Source organism: Natator depressus, chromosome 9 (genome assembly GCF_965152275.1).
Source record: "Natator depressus isolate rNatDep1 chromosome 9, rNatDep2.hap1, whole genome shotgun sequence".
Lineage (NCBI taxonomy): Eukaryota > Metazoa > Chordata > Testudines > Cheloniidae > Natator > Natator depressus.
In genome coordinates, this window is record NC_134242.1 from 52,018,111 (window position 1) to 52,045,058 (window position 26,948).

Sequence of the window (26,948 nt, forward strand, 5' to 3'; positions counted from 1 at the left end):
CTGCATGAGTAAGTACTGGAGAAGATAGACAATGTGCAGCTGAATATTTGGATGGGAGATGGATGGACAGAAGGACAGATGGGTGGATAGCGATTATAGGAGAAAGAGGGGACAGATTGATGGAAAGATATATTTATGGGTGAATGGGCAGATAGATGGTTAAGATAAATGTACAGATCTGGATGGCCTTATGGACTGGAGAAAGGGATTCAGTTTGTTTCTATTAGAAAGATGTAACTGGTCTCGCTGAAGTGAATTGATAACACATACTAGACAAATCCACAGCATAACATTTCTTCTGTCATTTCCCCACATTTGGAGTCCATTTCCTTCTGTCTCCTATGCACAGGTTTAAGAGAACCACAGGCAGCTTTTGAACACAGACATTTTCATTGACAGTTTGCAGACATAACTGACTGTAATAACATAGCTTTTGTTATTTTCTGTCTAGGTGATAATACATCCAGTTTAGGAGTATACTGTGCTCTTAGGTCAGTAACAAAAAGAGGACCCACTAAAGTAAAATCTTAACCATCACTAAATGATTTGCTACAGAAGCTGCACAATCATTCTGCTTGTGCATTCCCATTAGCCTCTTTTTATCCATCCCCCCTCCTCAGCACTCCAGTCGCAGCCTGCTTAAACAATTCCAGAATGTTAAAACCTCCTGTGTAGCAGCCAAATATTTATTTCATGTTTGTGGTCCCTCAAATATTGATACCACCCTAATGCATCGAAACCTAATGCATTTCAATTAGGTTAGTACGGAGGCCTTCCCAATAGATTAGACATATTTCCATGTTAATATACAGGCTCTGCAATAGAAATAGAGAGGGAGGGAGAAAGAGATGGATGAATAATAGCGTGAGTGACAGGCAGAGACAAAAGAACTATATGAAAGAATAGCTGGAAAAATAACAAAAGCACGGAGGAAAAGTTCCAGGCGTGAGGGGGTGGATGGACAAATCAGTGTTTTGGACTATGTAAGTCTTGGACAACAGAGTTCAGTGGTTCCTGCTTGCTTACATCAGGGCTAACGTTGGCCCCTCGAGTAGCCTGACTTTGAGCATGGATGGATGAGCAGATGGTCAGGTGGGTGAACCGCAGAATGGATGGAGAAGAGGGCAGGAAGAATAGCTAAAAGGCCAAGATACATGCGGCAGGTTTGACTGCACATGGTTAAAGAGAGAGAAGTGACAGCCAGGCACAAACATAACATGACAGTCTGACAGAATTGTTATTCCCAGGAGCTGGGATACTAAAATATTTACGCCAGGTTTCTGCCTTGCACGCTCCCAGGGGAGCACAGCTAACAAAGGCTGCCCGTGTTACATGTTCAACACAAAGCAGAAATTACCATCGCCTTTCTGTTCCCAAACCAAACAGATTTCCATCACCGTTGTCTAGTGTTTCCTTCCTTGCACTTAAAGCCAGGGTCACCCACTGCTGGCTGCCCCTCCCCCACCTTCCTTTCAGCCCCCCCCATACAGTACATACACACTGCACAGACTGGCCATCTGGCCACCCCAGCTCTCCTGCATCAGTTCTTTTCTTCACCAGCCAGGCCATTTGCAGCCAAGAGTCCTCTGTTTAAAAACTAATGCCTGGTTCTAACATGAGGAGGGAGAGAAGAAAACAGCCAAAGGGGAGGAAGAGAGGGCAAGCAGGAGAAGGAAAAACGAGATTAATGGCAAAGGAAGGAAAGAGAAAAAGCAGAGCAGCATCAGAAAAGGAGCAGAGGGGAAAAGAGAAAGAAACAGAAGAGGAGCAAGTGAAGGGGTTGTGCATTGTGCTTGCCTCCTGATTTTAGCACAGGGATCACTGCTGCGTGTAGCAATCCACTCCACAGAACTGCTCCGACTTCATCCACTTTAGTGATATTGGTCCTGGTGCCCCATACCCACACGTCAGACCTCACCAGCCTGAGCTTCTGGACATGTCCTCATTGGAAGAGTGGGGTTTTAATGCCAGTTTCACCCCAGTGTCTGTACCAGCCCCAAAAACCCCGCCAGGGGACATTAGGGCAAAGCAGCTGCCAGGTCCATTCCACCTAGTGGCCTGCAAGGTTTCAGTCCTGACCAAAACATGGAGGAATCTCTGCAGGAAATGAATATGGTCAATGCAGCTATGGGATACACTGACTGAGTACCTCCCTCCATCAGCAGGGCCCCACTGGAGCCCTGACTGCAACTTTCAGCTGCTTCTACCCTAGCAGAAACCCTGAGAGCTGGAGAATAATTGTTCCCCTACCTTCCTTCCATGGGGGGCTTGAAAGCCCCCTGGACTGCATGGCCCTGGCTAACACACTGCATTTTAAATTACATCTCCCTGATTGAGCAAGCATGAACCAATCCCTGGGTGCTTCTTACTGCTTTGTTGGCATTGGCTCTGAAGCTGAGCTCTTGTTTCAGTCCTAAATCCACTGTACCTAGTTGTGACACAGCTAATGCAATTCAAGCATTCCATCTTACTGGGTCTCATTTACTCAACACCTTGCAGCAGGGAAGTCAAACTCCCCCTATAGAGAGGGCTGAATTCTGGGTGTAATTCTGGCCTTTTGGTCAAGATATAACTGTAGGACTCCATACTCCACTCAGTGCCCAGTGGGGCTCCCACCATCAGTGTCAGGTTTGCACCGACATCTGCCCCTTACGTAGGATTGAACGTTCAGTCATCAGCGTAGTTCATTATCTGCTCAGTGAGTTATTTTCCCACCCCTGCGTTAGAAGAACCCAGCCCTAATTTCCCTTTTCCCCATTAACGACCCTCCACATGGAACACGGTATGTGCACAGTGCCCCTGTGGGACTCACCAGCTTGGTTTGTGGTGATGTTCACCGACACGTGCTGCGGGGGGAAGGGGCTCTTGCCAGAGACACCATTAACAGCCTGGATCTCAAAGGTATACGGCGTGTGGGCCCAAAGGCTGCTGATGAAGACCCGGGTCTCTGTCAGGCCCAACTGCCCAGGTACAAACTCCACGTTGTCATCGCAGCGGGAGCAGCTGCGGCGGTCAGGCCGGCACTTCTTACAGACAATGTCGTAGGTTACGTCATCACGCCCGCCTGTCTCCCGGGGCGGGTGCCACTCTAGGATAATGGACGTCTCATTGACAATGGAGATAACGTTGCGGGGCCCTGATGGGACACCTGTTGAAAAGCAGGTCAGTTGATAAGGTTCCTGTCAGAAAATGATACAATATTGAGCTTTACTCTATACTGATTGGGGAACCAGGATTGGGGAACATGATAAGATCATAGGGGGCTGATTCAAAGTTCACTGGAGTCAATGGGACTCTTTCCACTGACTTCAACAGGCTTTGGATTAGGCCCACAATAAGGAAAATGCAGCCTTCAAACTGACAGGTGAAGCAACAGGGAGTCACAATCCCTTTCAACAGGCCAGAAATGTGCAGTTAGACAAGGGTACTGCTTTCTTGGTACCAACTTCCTGAGGCTAATAAGGGAATCCAGTAATTGTAGCCATTCACTTCTGGGCTTTCCCAGTGCTGTGCAGTGCTCAACCCCAACCTCACAGGTCCACCCAACTCCGATGGGAACAGAGAAATTCAGTCACCATGTTTCATGCAGTCCCACGCTTTCATAGATTACTACTTGAGTGGCACCCCATCTGCCTGTGTTGGTACCAATCTCTTTACAATGGGAGGGAGGATCCAGACTGGAGGCTTATATCATCTTGAACTCTCTCACACTCTTCCTCCTCTAGAAATCAGGCAGCTATCGTCTTCCAATAGACAACGAAATATAGGACACACAGCACATTGTAAAATAGTTCCTTCTTATGCTAGAGAAAGGATAGATCAATGGTGAGGCTGCTAGCCTAGGGTGCCAGTAACCTGGGTTCAAATTCCTGCTTTACTACAGTATATCCATGGGATTGCTTAGTCTTCTGCGTGTTAGCTCCCCACCCATAAAATAGGGATAAAGTACCGCTGTACCTCACAGGGTGTTGTATGAATAAATACATTAACAAATGTCAGGTGCTCAGCTACTACAGTAATGAGGAGGAATGTATAAATACAATAGCTAGATTATCATAGTTGGAGAAACATGGTGTAGATGGAACTGCTGTAAAAGGGACACATAATGGGCAATGAAAAAAAATCAGAAATGGCAAGTAGTTATTTATGCATCAAGTTGAGAGGGTGGGTATTTTGTGGGGTCCGTGAGGGTCTCTTCTGCATCCAGTTCTATTCAGTGTTTTATTAGCAAGGTGGATCTTGGGATGGAGAATATATTGATCAGATCTGCACACAACACCGAGCTGGGAGTGATCACAAATGCTTTGGAGGAAAGAAATTAAATACAGCAACATTGGCATACATTGGAGGAATCAATAATGTGAGATTCAATGCGGCCAAATACAGAGAGATTCATGTAGGACAGAGTAATCAAATGCACAAATATATAATTGGGGACTGCTGACCAGACAGCTGTGCCATGGAGAAAGATCTGGGGGTTAGTAGGGAGGATAAATGGAATGAGTCAACACTGTGAGGCTGCTGCAGAGAAAGCAAACAGAACAGTGGGTTACATTAAACAAGAGAAGTCATTATTCTGCTCCACTCAGCACTAGGGAAGCTCCAACTGGCCCCCTGCATTCAGATTTTAGCACCGAACTTTAAAAAAGACAGAGACACAATGGAAGGAGTTCAGAGGAGAACAATAACAATGATAAAAGGTTTGACCTAGGTGGTAAGGTTGCAGGAGCTGAGTGCACTCAGTCGTGTGGAAAGAAGTCTGAGGGGAGGCATGCTCACTGTCAACACGTATGCTGGGGAACATTATTAACAAGAGATGGGCCAATTACTCTCATTAGTCATCAAGGACAGAAAAAGCAGGGATGGCATAGCTGCAGCAGGTTAAATATGAGAGGAACGATGTAAGTACAAGAACAGTTCAGTGATCAAATGAGCTGCCAAAGAAGGCTGTGGGCTTAATATCATTGGACGGTTCACGAACAAACCAACACTACCATGATGATGGAGAGAGACTTTCCCACCCAAATTATTCCGTATCTCTTCAGTCCTGAATACCCTGCATCGCCCCATGAATGGACCTAGCTATGATCTGAAACTGGAGGAATAACTCTTGAGTCCGTGGCCCAGTTAGCCTGGAATAGATTTACTTATCAAGAATCAGAGCCGAATCTCGTCAACACTATTACACACGTTTTCTAAGCAGAGAAAGCTGCCCAGTGAGGGAAATCAAATGGCACCAAAGGATGCAGACATGTGCATAGTAAGATTTATGTAGATTAGGCACCTAACTACTAATGATGTCACTGGGAGATAGGTGCCTAATCTGCTGAGCTGCTTTACAAAATCCCACCAGGCATCTATCTGCAGGTGCCTAAATACCTTTAAAACCCTGGCCCTCTGTGCCTAACTCCCTTGTCTGTACAAGGCGGTAATGGTACTTCTCTACCTCACAGGGGAGTTGTGTGGATAAATGCACTATTGACTCTGAGGGCTCGGATACTGAGGTGATGGGACCAGAGCAGAACCTTGAGCAGATGGATTGTGCAAGTAAGCCATTTCTACAAGTACAATCACAAAATGAGCTGTCAAGGCCAGTTAGTTCCTTTTGGACACCTCTTCTGTGGAACACTCTGACCTGCCCAGTGGAAACAGGGAGTATTAACTAGATCTGGGCTTCCCGTAAGCTCGCTCTGAGAGAGTAAATCCAAACAATTTAACGGAAACTGTCACCACCACCAACTTACCATTCCTGAAACCCTTGAGGGGGTGTCAGCTGTTCTCCCCAACTCCTGATACCCCATTTCTCTGCTCTCTCCCTCTTCCCCCCTTAATCACACTGAGACAGGCACTCAGAGAGTCTCTCTGACCTGTTGCCAAGATTACAGCAGATGAAAGCATTTTGTTGAAAGGGCTAGAAAAATGCTGTCCTTACAAAAACCCATTTTGTTTAATTTTTCCTTCAGCGCACTAAATGTATTTTCCAGGAATTGTCTGGCAATGGGGCTTGCTTGTGTGCTCAGTGGAAAGGAATTGCATGAACTTTCGAGGTGCGGCAGCAGAGGGGCCATGCTAACATGCTACAGCAATGTGTTACAAGTTAGCTAGAGTTAGCTAATGTGATTTTGGAGATGACATAACAGGGCAAAAGGGGGAGAAGAGGGAATGAGCAGTAGGAATGAAACTGGAAAGTGGAGCTATCTTGAAACTGGAAAGTGGAGCAACAGGTCAGGATAAGAATCTGTTGGACACCATGATAAGCAGTTAGTTACTCACAAAAGCCAATATCTTTATCAGGAATCTTAAAGAAAGAGCTCTGCCCATATATTAAAGGGACAATACCTTTACAAACCATATTTTAAATGAATTTAAAGGCTCCAATCCAGCAAAGCACTTCTCTTTAAGCATGTAAGCAGCCCAGTTTACTATGTAGGCACGTGCTTCAGTGTGTTGCCGGATAGGGGTCTATGTGCTGCTGAACTTTGCAAGAGCGACAGCTTCTGAGACTTAGACTTCATCCACAGCCTTCCACTGACTTCAAGGGGCTGTGGCTCAGGTGCTTAAGTCCTTTATTTATGGACAGAACAGGTCTGGCACAGACAGTGGCAGATTCCTCACGTGCTCTACCAATGTGTTGCAAGGCTGAACTGAAGGGGTGGCACACAGTAGTGCTGGTAACAGACTAACCTTGACTTGGTGGCCCCAGCGATCTGACCTGGGTCAGGGTTAAAACAGGTTATGCCCTGTTAGATAGCACTACTCATTAACTCCACTGACTTCTGCAATAGGGCCAGATTTTCCTCTAGTGTAACAGCATAGCTCCACCGACTGTAGTGGCACCAGCCCAGCTGAGAATCTGGCCCATCATCTTTAAGGGAGCAGGGAGTTCCATGTCTGCATGTTCGTTCAGTCCTTGGCCTGCTAGCTGAAATCGCCAAAGAAGGTGTCACTTAGAAAGAAATAAACGGACTAAGTTAATTACTTTGAAAAAGTATTGCTTTGTGTTATATGTAATATCCTTTTAAAGACTTGGAAATACACATTTCCTTCTCAAATACATTCCAAAAAGTATGTCCCTTAGCAAATCTCTGATATTTTACACTCATGGGCCTGATCCATTCTTTAGATTGTAAGCTCTTCAAGGCAGGGACTGTGTCCTCGCAGTGTTTGTCCAGCACCCCGCACAATCGAGCCTGAGCTCTGAGTGTGGCTTTTGGACACTGCCATCATGTAAATATTTACTATTGATAATAATAATAATGATCCTGCTAGCATTAAAAGTCAATGGGGCAAATTTATACACTGAAGAGTAATAAGTCACCAGGAGCAGATGGCATTCACCGAAGAGTTCTGAAGGAACTCAAATATGAAATTGCAGAACTACTAACTGTGGGATGTAACCTATCACCTAAATCAGCCTCTGTATCAGATGACTAGAGGATAGCTAATGTAATACCGATTATTTTAAAAGGCTCCAGAGGTGATCCTCACAATTACAGGCTGGTAAATCTAATTTCAGGACCAGGCAAATTGGTTGAAACTATAGTAAAGAACAGAATTCTCAGACTCATAGATAAACATGAAATGTTGGGGAAGAGTTAACACGGCTTTTGCAAAGGGAAATCATGCCACACCAATCTATTAGAATTCTTTGAGGGAGCCAACAAGCATGTGGAGAAGGGTGCTTCAGTGGATAGTGCACTTGGACTTGCAGAAAGCCTTTGACAAGGTCCCTCACCAAAGGCTCTTTAGCAAAGTAAGCAGTCCTGGGTTAAGAGGGAAGGTCCTCTCAGAGATCAGTAACTGGTTAAAAGACAGGAAACAAAGGGTAGGAATAAATGATGAGTTTTCATAATGGAGAGAAGTAAATAGTGGGGTCCCCAAAGGACCTGTGCTGTTCAGCATATTCAAAAATGATCTGGGAAAAGGGGTAAACAGTTAGGTGGCAGACTTTGCAGATGATACAAAATTATTCAAGATCCAAAGCTGACTGTCAGCAGTTACAAAGGGATCTAAAAAAAATTGGGTGACTGGGCAACATATTAGCAGATGAAATTCAGTCTTGATCAATGCAAAGTAATGTCCATTGGAAAACATAATCCACACTATACATACAAAATGATGGGATCTAAGTTAGCTGTTACCACTCAAGAAAAAGATCTTGGAATCACTGTGGCTAGGTCTTGGAAAACATCTCAGTGTGCAGAAGCAGCAGTCAAAAAAGCTAACAGAATGTTAGGAACCATTAGGAAAGGGATAGATAATAAGACAGAAAATATCATAATGTTACTATATAAAACCATGGTATGTCCACACCTTGAATACGGTGTGTATTTCTGGTCACCACATCTCAAAAAAAGATACATTAGAATTGGAAAAAGTACAGAGAAGGGTTACAAAAATTATTAGGGGTATGGAACAATTTCCATATAAGGAGAGATTTAAAAGACTGGGACTGTTCAGCTTGGAAAAGAGATGACTGGGGGGCGGGGGCGATATGAGAGAGGTCTATAAAATCATGAATGGTGTGAAGAAAGTGAATAAGGAAGTGTTATTTAGCCCTTCACATAACCCAAGAAACAGGGGTCACCCAATGAAATCAATAGGCAGCAGGTTTAAAACAAAAACCAGGAAGTACTTCTTTACACAGTGCATGACCAACCTGGTGGAACTCCTTGCCAAGGACTGTTGTGAAGGCCAAAACTATAACCAGGTTAAAAAAAGAACTAGCTAAATTCATGGAGGATAGGTTCATTAATGACTATTAGCCAAGATGGTCACGGATGCAACCCCATGCTCTGGGTGTCCCTAAGCCTCTGACTGCCAGCAGCTGGGACTGGATGACAGGGCATGGGTAACTCAATGATTGCCTGTTCTGTTCATTCCCACTGAAGAATCTGGCATTGGCCACAGTCAGAAGACAGATACTGGGCTAAATGGATCATTGGTCTGACCCAGTATGGCCATTCTTAAAGCTCCTGTTGACTTGCACAAGTGTCAGATTAGGCCCATATTCCACAACTTAAAGAGAGCATAGTCAGTTTGCTTTTGAAATTCTTTCCCTTGTTTTAAGTTGTCCCCAGTAGGGCTGGAACATCCCATTGCAGCTCAAAGCAAATTCTCAAGTTTGAGTTTTAAAACCCCCCTGAAAAACCCCCTGAAAAAAATATGATTTATAGACGAGATTCTGACAACAACAATCTTGTACAGTGCCGAGGTAGTAGTGCCTGGGAAGTTAACAACAGGGAGGTTATTTTACGGGGAGGATTTTCTAGCAAACTGCTTTTCTTGCTTTCCTAGACCTTTATTTGCTGGGGCAATCTTGCACAATGCCTGCATTATGCTGAGCAGTAACTAATGCTGTCAGCTCCTCATTCTCCTTGGCATGAAATAAAACTCCACTGATAATAATTTTAAAATAGTAAAAAGAAATAAAGGAAACCAAAATAAAGATGATACCTAGAACAATTCAGGTCCAGCAGATGATGTGGAAAGGTTCATATGGTTAGAAATGTAACAAGGTATATATTTGTGCACACATGCCTTTCAAAACTGTAATTCGCAGACAGCACTTTTGTAAGATATAATTATGTTTTCACCTGCTCCACAGCTGCCCCCACCCACCTTCTTCATTTAAAAAGTCAGAATTAGTGATGTCAGAATTACACATTAACATTTTTTTTACATATACTCAGGTTAAATTTAACAGTTGTCCTCTCTCCCAGTTCTTTGCCTTGTCCCCTCTCCACACACCCTGTCTTTCCGACTGCAGTAGATACTTTGAAAGAGTACTCAGGCTGAAAAGTAGCGATTAAATAAATTATCATCATTCTGGTACCTAGGGGCCCCAATCAGCATTGGGGGGGCCCCAATATAGTAACAACATATGTAGTCACTTCCTGGAGCACCGATGAGTCCCAAAGAATGGAGCACCTCTGACTCCCCAATTTTTCCTCCTTCCTCAGTGACTCTGGGGACCATCTGGGGAGTTGGGACCAATGGACTCCGGGGGTTTTGTGTACCATCTCTCTTCCTGCAGCTGGAGGCTTAGCCACCATAGCCTGGTCCCTTCCTCCTAAACTCTGTTCCTGTCCAACCTCAGCGGCCATGTCTGAGTGGTCCCAGCCACATGCCAGATAGCCTGGGCCTGCCATTGGCTGCCCTGGCATGTCAGTCAAGCTCCCAGCCAGGTAAATCCTCCCTGTCCTCCACACAGGCTGTCTGTGCTCAGACACCTCTGTTAAGCAGATATTTGGGGTCTTGGGAGGTCCCTCTCTTCTCTGGAGCCTCCTGATCAGCTTCCCGCTCAGGGTAATCAGGAAAACATGTTCCTTTGTTAGTTTCCTCAGCTGTTACTTCTGGGCTGGTGTCTCTGGGAGCTGCCCCCAAATTGCCTTTATAGAAGAGGCAGTACTGAGTAGCCATCATGAAGGGAGAGAGAATAGGGTTCACACGCCTTCCTCTCTTTCTCTTCTGCAATCCGTGGGGGCAGGGAGGACTGTCTTGAGAAGTTAGAGTGGGAGTGGGGGGAGGATATGGTGAGAAGCCCAAATAGGAAGGCTCACTGGGGTACAGAGAGCTGGTAGGGCTGGTCCCAAAAGCTCACAAGCTGTCTGCCAGCTTGCTGCTGCCAATGTCATAAGAATATAAGAATGGCCACACTAGGTCAGACCAACGGTCCATCAGCCCAGTATCCTGTCTCTGACAGTGGCGTATGCCAGATTCTTCAGTGGGAATGAACAGAACAGAGCAATTTCGAGTGATTCATTCCCTGTTGTTCAGTCCCTGCTTCTGGTAGCTGGAGGTTAAGGGACATTTGGACCATGGGGTTGCATCCTTGACCACCTTGGCTAACAGCACTGGTTGACCGTGTGTTGAGTGAAGAAGTATATCCTTTTGTGTGTTTTAAACCTGCTGCCTATTAATTTCATTGGGTGACCTCTAGTTCTTCTTTGTGAAGGGGTAAATAACACTTCCCTGTTCACTTTTTCCTACTATTCATGATTTTATAGACCGCTCTCATATCCCCCATTAGTCATCTCTTTTCTAAGCTGACGAGTCCCAGTCTTTTTAATCTCTCCAATGGAAGCTGTTCTATATCCCTACTCATTTTTGTTTCACTCCTCAGTACTTTTTACAATTTTAATATACCTTTTTTGAGATGGGGAGACCAAAACTGCATGCCGTATTAATGGTGTGGGCATATCATGGAGTTATGTAGTGGAATTACAATATTTTATTTTCTGTTATTTATTCCTCTCCTAATGGTCCCTAATATTCTTGTAATTTTGTTGACTGCCACTGCACATTGTTTTAAGAGAACTATCCACAATAACTCCAAGATCTCTTTCCTGAGTGCTAACAGCTAATTTGGACCCCATCATGTTGTATGCAGAGTTGGGCTTATTTTTTCCAAAGTATATTGCTTTGCACTTCTCAACATTGAATTTCATCTACCATTTTATTGCCCAGATACCTAGTTTAGTGAGATCCCTTTGTAACTCTTCACAGTCAGCTTTGTACTGAACGATGTGAAGCAATTTTGCATTGTCTGCAAATTTTGCCTCCTCACTATTCATCCCATTTTCCAGATCATTTTTTAATATATTGAACAGCACAGATCCCTGAAGAGATCCTTTGGGGACCCCACTATTTACTTCTCTCCATTATGAAAACTCATCATTTATTCCTACCCTTTGTTTCCTGTCTTTTAACCAGTTACTGATCTCTGAGAGGACCTTCCCTCTTAACCCAGGACTGCTTACTTTGCTAAAGAGCCTTTGGTGAGGGACCTTGTCAAAGGCTTTCTGCAAGTCCAAGTGCACTATCCACTGAAGCACCCTTCTCCACATGCTTGTTGGCTCCCTCAAAGAATTCTAATAGATTGGTGTGGCATGATTTCCCTTTGCAAAAGCCGTGTTAACTCTTCCCCAACATTTCATGTTTATCTATGAGTCTGAGAATTCTGTTCTTTACTATAGTTTCAACCAATTTGCCTGGTCCTGAAATTAGATTTACCAGCCTGTAATTGTGAGGATCACCTCTGGAGCCTTTTAAAATAATCGGTATTACATTAGCTATCCTCTAGTCATCTGATACAGAGGCTGATTTAGGTGATAGGTTACATCCCACAGTTAGTAGTTCTGCAATTTCATATTTGAGTTCCTTCAGAACTCTTGGGTGAATGCCATCTGCTCCTGGCGACTTATTACTCTTCAGTGTATAAATTTGCCCCATTGACTTTTAATGCGAGCAGGATCGTTATTATTATTATCAATAGTAAATATTTACATGATGGCAGTGTCCAAAAGCCACACTCAGCGCTCAGGCTCGATTGTGCGGGGTGCTGGACAAACACTGCGAGGACACAGTCCCTGCCTTGAAGAGCTTACAATCTAAAGAATGGATCAGGCCCATGAGTGTAAAATATCAGAGATTTGCTAAGGGACATGCTTTTTGGAATGTATTTGAGAAGGAAATGTGTATTTCCAAGTCTTTAAAAGGATATTACATATAACACAAAGCAATACTTTTTCAAAGTAATTAACTTAGTCCGTTTATTTCTTTCTAAGTGGCACCTTCTTTGGCGATTTCAGCTAGCAGGCCAAGGACTGAACGAACATGCAGACATGGAACTCCCTGCTCCCTTAAAGATGATGGGCCAGATTCTCAGCTGGGCTGGTGCCACTACAGTCGGTGGAGCTATGCTGTTACACTAGAGGAAAATCTGGCCCTATTGCAGAAGTCAGTGGAGTTAACGAGTAGTGCTATCCAACAGGGCATAACCTGTTTTAACCCTGACCCAGGTCAGATCGCTGGGGCCACCAAGTCAAGGTTAGTCTGTTACCAGCACTACTGTGTGCCACCCCTTCAGTTCAGCCTTGCAACACATTGGTAGAGCACGTGAAGAATCTGCCACTGTCTGTGTCAGACCTGTTCTGCCCGTAAATAAAGGACTTAAGCACCTGAGCCACAGCCCCTTGAAGTCAGTGGAAGGCTGTGGATGAAGTCTAAGTCTCAGAAGCTGTCGCTCTTGCAAAGTTCAGCAGCACATAGACCCCTATCCGGCAACACACTGAAGCATGTGCCTACATAGTAAACTGGGCTGCTTACATGCTTAAAGAGAAGTGCTTTGCTGGATTGGAGCCTTTAAATTCATTTAAAATATGGTTTGTAAAGGTATTGTCCCTTTAATATATGGGCAGAGCTCTTTCTTTAAGATTCCTGATAAAGATATTGGCTTTTGTGAGTAACTAACTGCTTATCATGGTGTCCAACAGATTCTTATCCTGATTATTCAAGATCGCTCCACTTTCCAGATTCATTCCTGTTGCTCATTCCCTCTTCTCCCCCTTTTGCTTGCTGACTCCCTCAGAGAATCCTAATAGATTGGCGAGGTATGATTTCCCTTTACAAAAGCCGTGTTAACTCTTCCCCAACATACCATGTTTATCTATATGTCTGATGCTGTCCTTCACTATAGCTTCAACCCATTTGTCTGATATTGAAATTAGTTTTACCAGCCTGTAATTGCCAGAATCTCCTCTGGTGCATTTAAAAATAATTAGCTGTCCTCCAGTCATCTCATATGGAGGCTGATTTAAATCATAGAAGATTCGAGTTAGAAGAGACCTCAGGAGGTCACCAAGTCTGAACCCCTGCTCAAAGCAGGACCAACCCCAACTAAATGGCAGTAAACCACAGTTAGTCATTCTGCAATTTCATATTGGAATTCCTTGAGAACTCTTGGGTGACTACCCTCTGGTCCTGGTGATTTATCATTTAATGTACCAGTTTGTTCCAAAACCTCCTCTACTGACACCTCAATCTGGGACAGTTCCTCAGATTTATCACCTAAATGGAATGGTTCAGCTGTGGGGATCTCCCCCACATCCTCTGCAGCAAAGATTGATACCAAAAATTTATTTATCTGAATGTCTTTAGCTTCTCAGCAATGAGCTTGTCTTCCTTGAGTGCTCCTTTAGCACTTCCTTTGTCACCCACTGCCTGAGACAGAGCAGCCCATTGAGTTGCAGGCTCAGACTGGTACAGCACAAACTGGTCTAATTTCACTGGCTAAATTGAGTGACATACAAAAAGTGAATAAACAGCAAAGTGAAGAGGAAGTTAGGTCTGAAACATCCTTTCAGTTTCAATAATCCAAAGTGCCATTAATACAAAATCAGGAAAAGGGCACACAGACCCTCAGCTGGGATCATTTGGCATAGCTCCATAGAAATCATATAGACAAATCTTCACTGAAGACAATAGATCTTCACCAATTTATAGCAGCTGATGGTCTGGCCCATGATTTTAATCTGGACAGTGCCCCTTTCACTAATGAACGTGGGTTAAAAAGAAAACTAAAATAAATAAAGTGCAGGAAAGCTACTTACAACTACAAAGGATTACCTACGAGCAGATAACAATGAGTGTGTATTTCCAAGATATTACACCAGTGAATACAAGCATCTACAGATACACTATATTATTTACTCTTATGATATGTAACCACTCTGAAACAGAACAGCTGGCACCTCAAATTAGAACATTTTAAAATTAAGCCTTAATTGGAACAAATAAATATTTACCGATGGACTTTTTTATACAGTACTCTTCTGATGTTGCATACTGTAAATCACCTATGGAACAAGATGCAATAAAAATAGATTTATTTACAATTGTTCTATATGCCTAGCACTTCCTCTGCCACTGACAGCTAAAGTGATCAAGCAAAATATAGAAATTAATCTCTTATTTCAGATGCATATTTTTAGATATTCCTTAGCCATGCATTATATAAGCAAATACAAGCAATTCAGGATTCTGTGTGGCTTATGCTGAACACACACACATGCCAGGTGCATAGGGAAGCACAAGGATGAACATTAGTTACATCCAATCACTTTTTTCAAGACATGCCGATGTCCAGGATAAACCCACAAAGCAACTGTGCAATCGCTCTTGAAAAACGTATTTTTATGACAATAAACCTGGCATTGCACAAACACAGACCAATTGAAAATTCACTTTTATTAAAGAGTACCAGCCTAGAAATATAATTCAGTGCTTATACTGTACTTATTAAATAATAAAATGCAAGATGCCAGTGAAGTGGAAAAGCAGGGGCAGCAAGAAATTCCCAATTTTCACATCTCAATTATTTTTAATGGCAAAAACTAATTGTTTTGCAATATAGTCCCTGTGACCTTTCACCCCACTTGGAAGGAAAGCTAGTCCAGGCCAGGGCTTGTAAATCTCCAAGGCACAGCCACCATCCTGCTTGACACACCAGTGATCTCCAGAGCAGAAGCCATGGGTCTCTGCAGCTTGGGCTAAAGAACCCAGCTCTCCAGCTAAAATCTAAAATGGACTCACGTTCTCTGCGGATCGGGCACAGAGGGGGACACGTAACACTGACCAGTGGGTCACACAAGGACATGGTTGTTAAAACTTTTGGGGGAGGAAGTAGAAGAGGGCCTTTGCATACCCCGTCTGCTAATTTGCTCATTTTTAGGATTCTGGCTAAGGCCTATGACACCCTTTTAGCTGGGAGTTTGACCAGAAGTTAAGTTTGACACTAGGTTTTTGTGCTGTGCAGGTACAGCACCGAGCACAGTGAGGTCTAGTCCACGACTGGGACGCCTGGGCACTGTGCTAGTACAAATAAATAATATTAATAAGAATGATAGCTTTCAAATAAACAGAAGCACACAGTAGCTGTTGACTAGCAATGGACTCTTTCTATATCAAGCTGATTTTTTATGGAGCGACCGACTTAAGATAGCTTCTGCCGTCTTATTTACAGTAGACAGCCGAGGAAGATGATTCATTTCAAGCAAAGCCACACAGAATACCAATGCTTAACATACTCCTTGCCCCTGTAAAAGAACATTCCATCAACAAGACTACGAACAAGACAGCAGTGGTAGATAACCTGCAATTCTAATTTATCCTGGGGATTGTCTGCCTCCAACTGCAGACATTGCCACTTAGAAATATACACTTCTGGGAGATCTTCCAGCTTGCACCAACTGATGTCTGGGTTGTGGAACTAGACATTATTGAGAATGTGGTATACACTAAACTGGTATCAGAAGAACCAGTTGCTAGCAAAGCAGCAGAAGTTGATGCACGATGACCTGCTCATGCCAGTCTAGTGATAAAAGGATTAGTATTGATGTTATGACACTAGGCACATTTCCATTCCAACAGAAGAAGATGGTATCAAATCATGTGGTAACAGATGGCTACTGAACACTGTTCATGTGGCCTTCAGATGTCTAAAATCTTCAGTGTTGTTGGCTCTCCCACCTCTATGGGAGCACAGTGAAGATGCATCTCAGAGCCGCAGTTAGAAAACTGCAGTCCATCCCTCACTGACTCGTCCTGTAGTGTGCAGCCTGAAGGGCAGCTCCTAGCTGAGGTAAATTAACATAGCTTAGTGATTTAATGCAGCAGCATCTGCTGAGTACCTGGCCCTGAGCCTTCATAATTAAACCACCTTTCCTCCTTTGGCCACCATCTAATGATACACTGCAGCTTTCTATTCCCCATCTGTGTAATTGGGACACTGTTACTTACTGGTGCAGGCTGCCTCTGGTGGGTCAAAATCAGCACGATAATAGCCATTGCGGCAGGTGCAGATGGGAGAGGCCTCCGACGTGGAGCGACTGTTGGTGGGACACTGGGCACAGGTCCCCATGCCCTGGTTGGCCTTAAACATCCCTGCTGGACAAGCTGAAACAGAAAGAGGAGAGAAGGAAACAGGTGAATGCTGAGCTCTGCAGTCTAAAAGGCGCACCAGAGATTTTGACCTCCAAACCCTCTTCTTCACCTACAGGAGGTGAGTCCTGATTTTATTATAAAGCTAAGACACCAACGACAGACAACAAAAGAGACTTTGTGTTATTACAATCACAAAGGGCAGCCTGAATGCAGGGAGCTAGCTAGAGACAAGAAGGGAGCAATGTGGCTCTCCTTAGCCCCCAGGTAGATGGTTTAGAAGTGCAACCCTGCAGGGGGCAGATCGGAAGTTAGTCTGTTGGAGGAAAGCTCCTGTAGAAGGGAGGAGAGAGACTTATCGCAACTCCTGGGAGGGCACCTGGGCAGTGAGACCTACAGGAGAACCTGAGCCAGGTGAAAGGGCATAGTTTATACATGGAACTTAGGGTCAGCTGTTGTGTGTAGGTAACTCAGTCCCTGAAGAAAGGGATTGAAATCCTGTGGCTGCTGAGAGTTCGTTCATGCACTGGCCGGTGAGTTGGCTTACACCCTCTTTGGAGATCTCTCTCACCCATGTTGAAAGCCCATATACTATACTGGGGCCCTGACCAATGACAGCTGTGATCCTCAGCCAGTTCAGTGGATGAAGCAGGTCTGTAACTTGTATGACCACAGCCCCCCCACCCCTTCTTCAGATGAGGTGGCCGTCTCAGAAGCATGCCCTCTTACTGACGGCAGTGCTGTCACAAAGAAAAATGCCAAGCAGACGTGATGGCACCTCCTGGAACCATCTCTCACTCTTACCCACCGCAGCAGAGACAAACGGGGAGAACTTTGTTTCTATTTGGAAACATATTTTCTCTGACTTGTCTCAATCCTACTTCCGACCATGCCGAAAACAAGAAGAGTCAGGAAAGCAAAATCCTACTAGCTAGACGCTAAAAGCAGAAAAGCAAGTTCAAGGGATATATTAGCCATTATGCCTTCTTCAGGCTGTTGAGAAACTAAACAATAAAATTAGGTCAATGCCCTTCTTCTGGTGGTTTTCCCGGGAGTTTGAAGACAACAGTGTGCGTATAATGCTGTTTTCTGGGCATGAAGTGGTTTCTATTCCATCCTATTTGAGTGTTTGTATTGCCCCCATCAGTATATCATCAGAACACCCGTATTTTGGCATTTGCAGAGTTGTAGGCATGTTGGTCCCAGGATACTGGAGAGCCCAGGTGGGTGAGGTGCTATCTGTTATTGGATCACCATCTGCTGGTGAAAGAGACAAGCCTTTGACCTACACAGAGCTGAAGAAGAGCTATGTGTGGCTCAAGAGCTTGTCTCTTGTCTTGTTTCTTTGGTGGCCTGTGATAAGTCAATGGTTTCAGTCCAGTCACTGTTTCCACAAAAACCATCACCACCAATTAGTGCTGCAGACATGCCAGCATATTCGCTAGGCAAAAGTGATCAATTCCATTGGGATTTTTACTAACACTAAGTGAATTCTCTCAAGAAGCTACTTCCATCAACGAATGCAGGAAGATGCTAATGGAGAATAATTAAAAGTAGACTGAGAGGGCTGTGAGCGGGTCGAGGCAAGGAGAGTTATTAGTCCTAATGAGTTGTGTAGGTTATGATGGTACTTTCATTGCTCTCAGTCCAGTTTGAACATAAGATAGGCATATTACAGACATCTAAATAGACTGATTCAGTACACAAAGAAGAAAGTTAACAAATATTGGACTTAAAGGGAATTGCATTGACCAGTCCTACTCATGGGCACTGGACAATGATTGATGTGTAATGGTACAGGGTTTTCACAGTTGCACAGTTCCCTGAGCTCTAGCTGTGGATGTCTAATTTTCATAATATCTGTATGGTGTTTTCTCAATAGCCACACTGTGACTAGCCAGGCAGAGTGAAGAAGATGGCAGAATCACTGCATGGGTATATTTCAACACCTGTACAGTACTTTGAATATGTAAGTCTTTTAACTCTGACTACTATAATCCCTCTGATCTGATTGGCTCCTGTCCTCTGAATTTTCAAGCTGAGTTACAGCAACCAAGATTGCCTGAGATTCCCAATTTATAGGGATGGAAGTAGGGGAGGGAAGGAGAAATGAAAAGGAAAGGATAGGGGAAATGAATATGGTCAAAAGAACGTTTTCCCTTTTGATTGTTTCTAATTGTAGCTTTTAGCAGATCAAGCAGCTCATTTAGATTTTTGTAGGTTTTTTCCACTTCAAACTTTAATATTTAATTTAAAATGTCAGTATAACAACAATAACAACATAAGGCTCCTTCCCGTTATGTCACTACTAACCATCAACTGGGCTAATAAACTTCTTGCCCTTTGGCCTCAGCGTTTATTTAGTCAGGATGCAGTAATTAATTCATAAACAGAGAGCACCCTCCAGATATCATTATAATAAGACTTTAATCTCTGGCAGGGTGAGGTTTCATTAATCAACAGTCTCTCTCTGGTCTGTGATTACATATCAAGTATAAACGAAATGACAATGATGGGTCTGATCAAATGAATACCAAGGCCCATATCCTCAGCTGTTGTGAAGTGTCATAGCTCCATGGACTTCAAGTCGAGGATCTGACTCTGGATGGGATATACCCCATAAGCGAATTAGCTTCCTTCCTGAATGAAGCGGTCCAAATTAGCAATTGGAGGAAATTTATAGTGTCTCTCAAACAATAGTCTTAAGAGGCTTTAAGCTACAATGGCAAGAGACTCAGCTATAGGATACAAAATTCACAGATCGGAAATTCTGCTGTTCTTCATCTGTCTGAGCTGTGTATCCCATTTAGACAGAGGCTAATTTCTGCTCTGTGGAAATTGGACTTTGTACTGTGTGTTGACCTTCACTCAAGGTGCCCTACAAGTGTTACTGTTCTGTAATATACTGGTCTGCAAAAGTGGAAACACCTTGCATTTCCTTGAGTTCTTGCAAAAACACACACTCTCCTTTTAAGTGACCTTGGTAGCATAACTTTATAGCCAAAATTTCCAGGCACTTATTGGGCCCAGAGCAGACAAATGCTTTGCAAGTGGATGCATTTTTAAAGCTATTTGATTTTACTGTATTTTCCTGATATATATTTTAAACCTGGTGCTTTATAATCTAATCTGTTAATAAATCTTTAATACTAAGAGATCAAGTAACTACAGTAGCTGGTTGCATAACCTGTTCCATCTGCCAAGACCTTTTCAAAGGTGCCCTGTTTGTTCAAAGGCTGTCGGAATCTAAGAGTCCCTTGGGAGAATGCTTGGAGTTCTCAGTGTGCTCTCTCACAGTTCTCTCCCTGCTTTTCTGTCCTTGAGTTGCTGTATCCCCCCTCTGTTAATCCCCACTCCCATTTTTTAGTAACTGTGGGTTGATGGATGAGTACTCATTCAGCCTTGACATCCCTGAAACTCACTGAACACAAATGATTTCTACACAACTTCAGGACAGAGACGGGAATGACTGTTCTTGCATATATATTGGAGGCAATGGACCTTCATCAAATCTGCTTGGAGAATATAACACATGTGCCTTGGATTGTCCAGGGCATCCAGCCCTCCTGGAAGTATGAAACGCTGTCAGTGGGAGATTTCTTGAAGCACCCCGACTGGCCTGAAGCATTTAAGCACAGTTGGAAGTAAAGCACCCCAACATTACCATCCTCCTCACGCGTTCATTCATGACTCAGAAGGTGCTCACTACACTCCTGACACTCCATGACTGACGGATAGCCAGTAACTGTGCCTGCTCCCACCACAAGCCTCCATGGCCTAATGCCTTGTCTCCCTCCTCACCAGCTGAGCCTTCCCACAAATGTTACTAGGAAACCCGACAGCTCCCGGGCTCTGGCCGCACAGCTATACTGTTCTGACCCTTGGAGCATTTCTCCCAGGTGTAAAACTGAACACACCAAAGGCCCGATCCATAGCCTTTTGAAGTCAGTGAGAGTCTTTCACCAACTTCACTGGGCTCTGGATCAAGCCCTTTATGTACAGTGAGCCAACAGTGTGGCCAAGCTTATGAGTCTGCACAGGCCTTTGGAACCTCTCTGCGATCCAAAGGATGGGAGGAGGGAAAAGCGTTGAACAGCAGAGCTCATAGCAGGAACTAGCACCATCTTCTGTGACAAAAAGAGCTTATGGGCTAAATTAGTCTCCTCAGGGGAGAGAGAGGCCGCTGCATGACCTGGCTAGAAGTAGTTGGCAACACCTTGCCTGGCTGTACACTTAAACAAAGGAGCTAAAAGCATCCAAAAGTGTCCCCCAGATACACAGCCTGTCACCCACGCAAAATCCATTCCCTCTAGTAGGATTACTTTGCAAAGAAACATACTAAGTGTCTCATAAACAGTGCAGTGATTGAGATAATGGAAAGTGCCTCTTATCCCTTGCCCGCTGCATCAGGATATGAGGCATCTCTGAGAAGCCAAGAAAAGGAAATTAATAGGAGTAAACAGGAGTAACCACTTTTATGCAATTTCCTTCGGAGATAGTGGACCATCTTATCTTTATTTGAGCCCTTTAGCCTGTCAGACAAAACTCACAAAGGCCTCTTGCTCTCACAGTATTTCCAGATATTAAAAGAAGATAGAAACGAATATATCCAAACATTTTATGATTTTATTATTTGGGGGATTTTCTCCCCATACGAGTTATATAACTAACATTTTCATAAAGGAGCAAAATGAGCAAAGGTATTTAACTATCCTTCCTCATGGCACAAAGCTCCAAGAGGGAATTCAACAGCAGAAGTGGTCTTTTTCCAATCTCCATTTGCTCTTTTCTCCCTTTCTTTCAATGTTCCCATGTAATCCAGGCTACTACAGTGTGTCTCCCTATAGTGATTACATCATGGATAAAGGCATCTGAGTCTAGTCCTTTATCTCAAGTCATAGAGTATGTCTGCACTGCACTGTAAACCCAAATTCAGACTCCGGTTTGAGCCCAAGCCCCCCTTCTGCCAACACATAAATCAGTCTGATTCAGGTCCGGAGCCCCTCTGGACTCGGGTCTGCGAACTCTCATGGGGGGCTGGGTCAGAGCCTGAGTCCTGCTGAGACTCAGGTCCAAGTCCAGTCATTTTTCAGTATAGACACAGCTCAACCTGAGTCAGAAGTTCTGTGTTGTGCAGTATGGATGCGGTAACAGGGTCGAGAGACCTGGGTCCAGCAATTGTAAACCCAGGTTTACAGTCCAGTGTGGATGCTCAAGCATGGGCTTAGATACACTGAGTCTACAAGTGTGGGTCCCGCAGACTGGGGTTTACAGTGCAATGTAGACACACCCACAGAGGCCCAGGCTTTTAGATCCAGAGGTCAAGGGTTCAAAATCTGCAGGTGATCTGTCCAGAGATGTAAAAACACATTTGTCACTCATCTGCAGATTCTGTACCTGGATAAGAATGGAGATTAAAATCCTGCATAGAGCTGCAGATGTGCTGTTGATCCTGTGGCACACGTCATCTGTTAACACCACTCTGAATATGTAGGAGGAGAGAGTGGTTTCTGCCAGGGGATGGGATAGAGGAGCTCCAGGAGGGACACATAGATGCATCCAGAAATCCAAGAGAAACCTTAGGCTGATATTGAGACATGGTTTAGAGTGAGCACGAAAGCCAAACCCCAGACAGCGGGTGAGTCTGGACATTAATATGTGTGCTCTATTGATAGCACACTCCACCCATTCACACTCAGGAAGGCAGCTGGAAGAAGTTCCCTCCTAATTCTGCCTTCCCAATGGCATGAACCCTGACTACCCTGTGTAGAGTACTTTGTGAACTCGGTCTGGCTTCAGGTGGTTTGGATGATGCCCACTGGGGACTCAGCTTGGACTACTGCCTATATGACAAAAGTATGCTGCAGAATCAATATAAACGGAGAGAGAGAGTGTGATCCAGTCTAATTAGATAACCAGAAGTTGCCAGATGTTGCAGACTCTGGGCATTTGATGGCAATTCAATGAAGGAACATGAAAGAGGAGTAATGAAAGCAACTACTTTGCATAAACCTGCTATTAGCTCACTGTATATGGGCGTTTGTGGGCGATAAAGAATCAAATGGCAGCCAAAACCTTTATTCTCTTCCGTCAGCCTCTGGAATGTTCTTCGCTAGGTTTATTGGATTATTTTTGCTGACTTTCTAATGACAGGATTAAAGCACTACACAGTAGCTAATACAGTAATGAATGGCTAGGATCCCACAAGAAACACTGTAACAGCTGACGAGGATATTCCAGCCAATCAATTTTTTTATTGGTCAGATTGTTCCAAGGCCCGCCTCCCCAGTCTCTGCTGATACAATTTCCAAAAATATAGAGATTTGAAAAACACACTAACTCGATACTATGGTCAATCACAGGAGGACTATGAGCCACCTATGTGATACGGCTGTGAAAAAGGCTAATGCAACCCTATGATGCATTAGGCGAGGTATTTCCAGTAGAGATAGGGAACTGTTACTACCGTTGTACAAAAGGCAGAGGTGAGACCTCATCTGGAATACTGTGTCCAATTCTGGCCTCCCATGTTTAAGAAAGATTAATTCAAACTGGAACAGGTACAGAGAAGGGCTACCAGGATGATGCGAGGAATGGAGAACAAGCCTTATAAGGGAAAACTTAAGGAGCTTGGCTCGTTTAGCCTAACCAAATGAAGGCTGCGGGGAGAGATGATTGCTCTCTATAAATATATCAGAGGTATAAATGCCAAGGAGGGAGGGGAGTTATTTAAGTTAAAGGCCAATGTTGGCACAAGAACAAATGGGTATAAACTGGCCATCAACAAGTTTAGGCTTGAAATTAGATGAAGATTTCTAACCATCAGAGGAGTGAAGTTCTGAAACAGCCTTCCAAGGGGAACAGTTGGGGCAGAAAACCAAACTTGTTTCAGTGCAAAACCTACAGATGCAAAACCTGTAGACAGATCTCCACTACCACGAAGATCAACACTGCCCATAACATACCTTTCAAGATTCCTGGGTTCTACACATGCCTATCATAACAAATGGTGTACCTTATCCAGTGCACTAAATGCCTCAATAACAACTCTATGGATGAAATGGGACAGTCACTACGCTCTGGAGTGAACTCACACAGAAAAATGACAACAGACAAAAACACCATATCACCTCTGGGTCACAAAGTTAGCATTCTGTATATGACATCTCAGTCTTCATCTTCAAAAGAAACCTGCACAACACCTTCAAAAGTGGAGCCTTAGAGCTTACATTCATAATTTTACTAGACACTAAAAATCATAGTCTGAAAAAAAGACACTGGATTTATGGCTTATTATAACAATCTATAACCCACTCACCCCACCAGCTTTTTTTCCTCTCCTTTCCCCGATATGACTGGAGAGGTATTAACAGGCCACTTCACCTTGAATGGTTCCTTGAAATATATGTGTTAACTACTTATGCTAAAGAATCCATTCCACCTTGTATTTAGCTGTGACACTTTTTGTACCTTTCCCAGACCTGAAGAAAACTTCTGTGTAACTTGAAAACTTGTCTTTGCCACTTACAGAAGCTGGTTCACTAAAAGATATTACCTCACCTGCTTGTCCCTCTACCTTGTTTCAAGACTGAGTTTGATATGTTTATGGAGGGGATGGTCAGATGAGATTGCCTACAAAGGCATATAACCCATCTGTGACTGCTATTAGCAAATATCTCCAACAGTCGGCAATGGGACACTCGCTCTCAGTTACTACAGAGAATTGTTTCCCGGGTGTCTGGGTGGTGGGTCTTGACCTCATGTTCAGGATCTAACTGATCCCCATATTTGGAGTCAGGAAGGAATCTTCCCCTGAGGAAAGCTGGGTTTTTTTTTCACCTTCCTCTGCAGCATAGGGCACAGGTCACTTGCTGGTTTGAATTAGAGTAAATGGTGGATTCTCTGAAACTTGAAGTCTTTAAACCATGATTTGAGTACTTCAGTAACTCAGCCAGCGGTTCGGGGTCTATCACAGGAGTGAGTGGGTGAGATTCTGTGGCCTGCGATGTGCAGGAGGTCAGACTAGGTGATCATGATGGTCCCTTCTGGCATTAATGGCTATGAGAACTCAAACATCACTCACAAGGAATTAGCATCTATGTGTTTGTTTTAAACATGATGTTTTCTGCATCAAATACAAAGCTATTAATTTAGCATCCAAAAAAAGTTGCACATATCAAAGGTACTTGCAGAAGAAATATTAATACACACTGAATATCTCTATGGGTGTAGCTGTGATTCCAAAATACCTCATGCTCTTACTGGCCTAGCACTTGCACAGGAAAGCATCAACAAACATCAAAGTGTTAGAGAATATGGTGTGAAGGATTCAGTGGGTGACAGTCTTCCTTCTGAAACAGTACAGGACTAGTGCCCAAACCTGTTATTGGGGGACTGTGCTGCTGAACGACACAAATTACACCTGAAGAGTCAAACTGAGGTCCTGGCTGCTTGTGGTTATTAAGGACACCAATGGATTTATTTTTTTTTAAAAGAATAGGGTGCTACTCCTAATGTCCTGGGAAAATTCCAACTTAGATACAGTATAGTGGAACCCCATTAATTCACACATTTGATCACTTCTCTCCCTTCCCACAAAAAAGTGGTGTGACCCCTGTCAAAGTTCAGGGCAACTGCACCAGTATGCCCCCTACATGGTCCAGCAAGGGAGATTTCCTGGTCCCCAGACATTGCCTCTCTTGGACAGAGGCACACATCTCACTCCCTCGTGACTGGGGTATTTCCGAGCTGCACACATCCCTGCCTGAACTCTGAATTCCCCAGCAAAGTCAGACTGCCTCAGCGGGCCTGCTTTTCTTTTCTCCTCCGAGATGGCAAACAGCGTCATTGCCACCGTTAAGTTACCACTCAGCTCCTTGTAATTGAGCACATTTATTCCTAAGATAAAACCACTACAGAAAAAACACATTAAAAATAATAACAGAACCTACATGCACGCCGATAAACTTACCAGAGATTACCCCGATTCCAACAAGGGCACTGGCTGGTGAACAGTGCTTCCAGCTCCACCCAGAGGTTTTCCTATGGATAACAGTTCATAACTACTTTTAATTAGAACCAGAATCCAGCCTATGCTAAGTCCTTCCAACTCTTCCCAGAAGGGACTGGGGCCCCTGTGGACAGGAGGTTTTGTTCATTCGCTGGATCAGAAAGAAGGCCCTGAGTCTGTTTAAAACTCAGGTTCTTTATCCAAAAATCCTTTGTCTATTGGTCTCTGGAGACTCCAGTTTGAACCAGTATAGGCGAGCCTCTTTAAGCACTGGTAGCTCTCTGGAGGTGTTACAACTTGAGTGACAGGTTTCAGAGTGGTAGCCGTGTTAGTCTGTATCAGCAAAAAAACCCCAAGGAGTACTTGTGGCACCTTAGAGACTAACTGATGTATATATATCTTCCTACTGTATTTTCCACTGCCTGCATCCGATGAAGTGGGTTTTAGCCCACGAAACCTTATGCCCAAATAAACTTGAGTGAATTTGCCTAACCCTCCCCCAGTACTCTTAGACCCTTAGTTCCCCCTCCCCCATGCATTTACATACAATCCCTGGCCCACAATGAGCTATGAACTTAATTCAGTAAGGTTCTCCCAGGATCTTGCAGGAAATTGCCCAATTCTCAACAAAGCTATGATAACAGAGTGCTGCAGTGAACAATTGTTAAAGCTCAATTACCTATCAAAACTATACCCCAGTTTGTGTGCAAGTATGCTGACAAGTATTCGCATGAAAAGTTAAAGTGTTATGAAGACTTAAAATTGTTAAAGCACCCAAAGATGTACCAGGCGCTTTGGAGGACAAATAGAAAGAGACGGTTCCCATCTCAAAGAGCTTGCAATCTCATTTTAGGTGGGTACAAGGGAGCTACGGAGAAGGACCAGAGAGTTATATCAATGAGACAAGGGCATCTTTTTAGGCATATGAACATCTTGGTGGTTCATTTCAGAAATTTTGTTTATTTTTAACCATAATTAAACTAAACAATACCTGTCAAAATAAATGAACAAAGTGTCTTTGTAATCCAGAGGTTTCTTTCATTACTGAACTTGATCATGTACAAATGTCTGTAATCTGCAAAGTATCTCTTAGTTGTTCTTGTTATTACAAATTAGCATTTTTCTACTGTAATTATGTTCTCTCTGCCTACATCCCCCTGTAATTCCCCTTCACGTCCCATCCTAAATTGTTTTGTATTGTTGCTGGGTGCACATA

General features: G+C 43.8%; 1 protein-coding gene across 6 annotated transcripts in view; it reads right to left on the minus strand.

The window, feature by feature from the left end:
* Window positions 1-26,948, minus strand: part of EPHB1 (EPH receptor B1) — a 402,223-nt gene that overhangs the window by 138,092 nt on the left and 237,183 nt on the right. For 4 of the 6 annotated variants that reach the window (XM_074964154.1, XM_074964157.1, XM_074964153.1 and 1 more), the window contains exons 4-6: window positions 16,582-16,737; window positions 14,589-14,639; window positions 2,813-3,148 (exon numbers count right to left, since the gene is read on the minus strand). In XM_074964154.1, coding sequence (XP_074820255.1) covers window positions 2,813-3,148; window positions 14,589-14,639; window positions 16,582-16,737 — 543 coding nt within the window. The remainder of the gene's footprint in view (window positions 1-2,812; window positions 3,149-14,588; window positions 14,640-16,581; window positions 16,738-26,948) is intronic. The other 2 variants (XM_074964158.1, XM_074964156.1) reach the window with 1 other exon arrangement.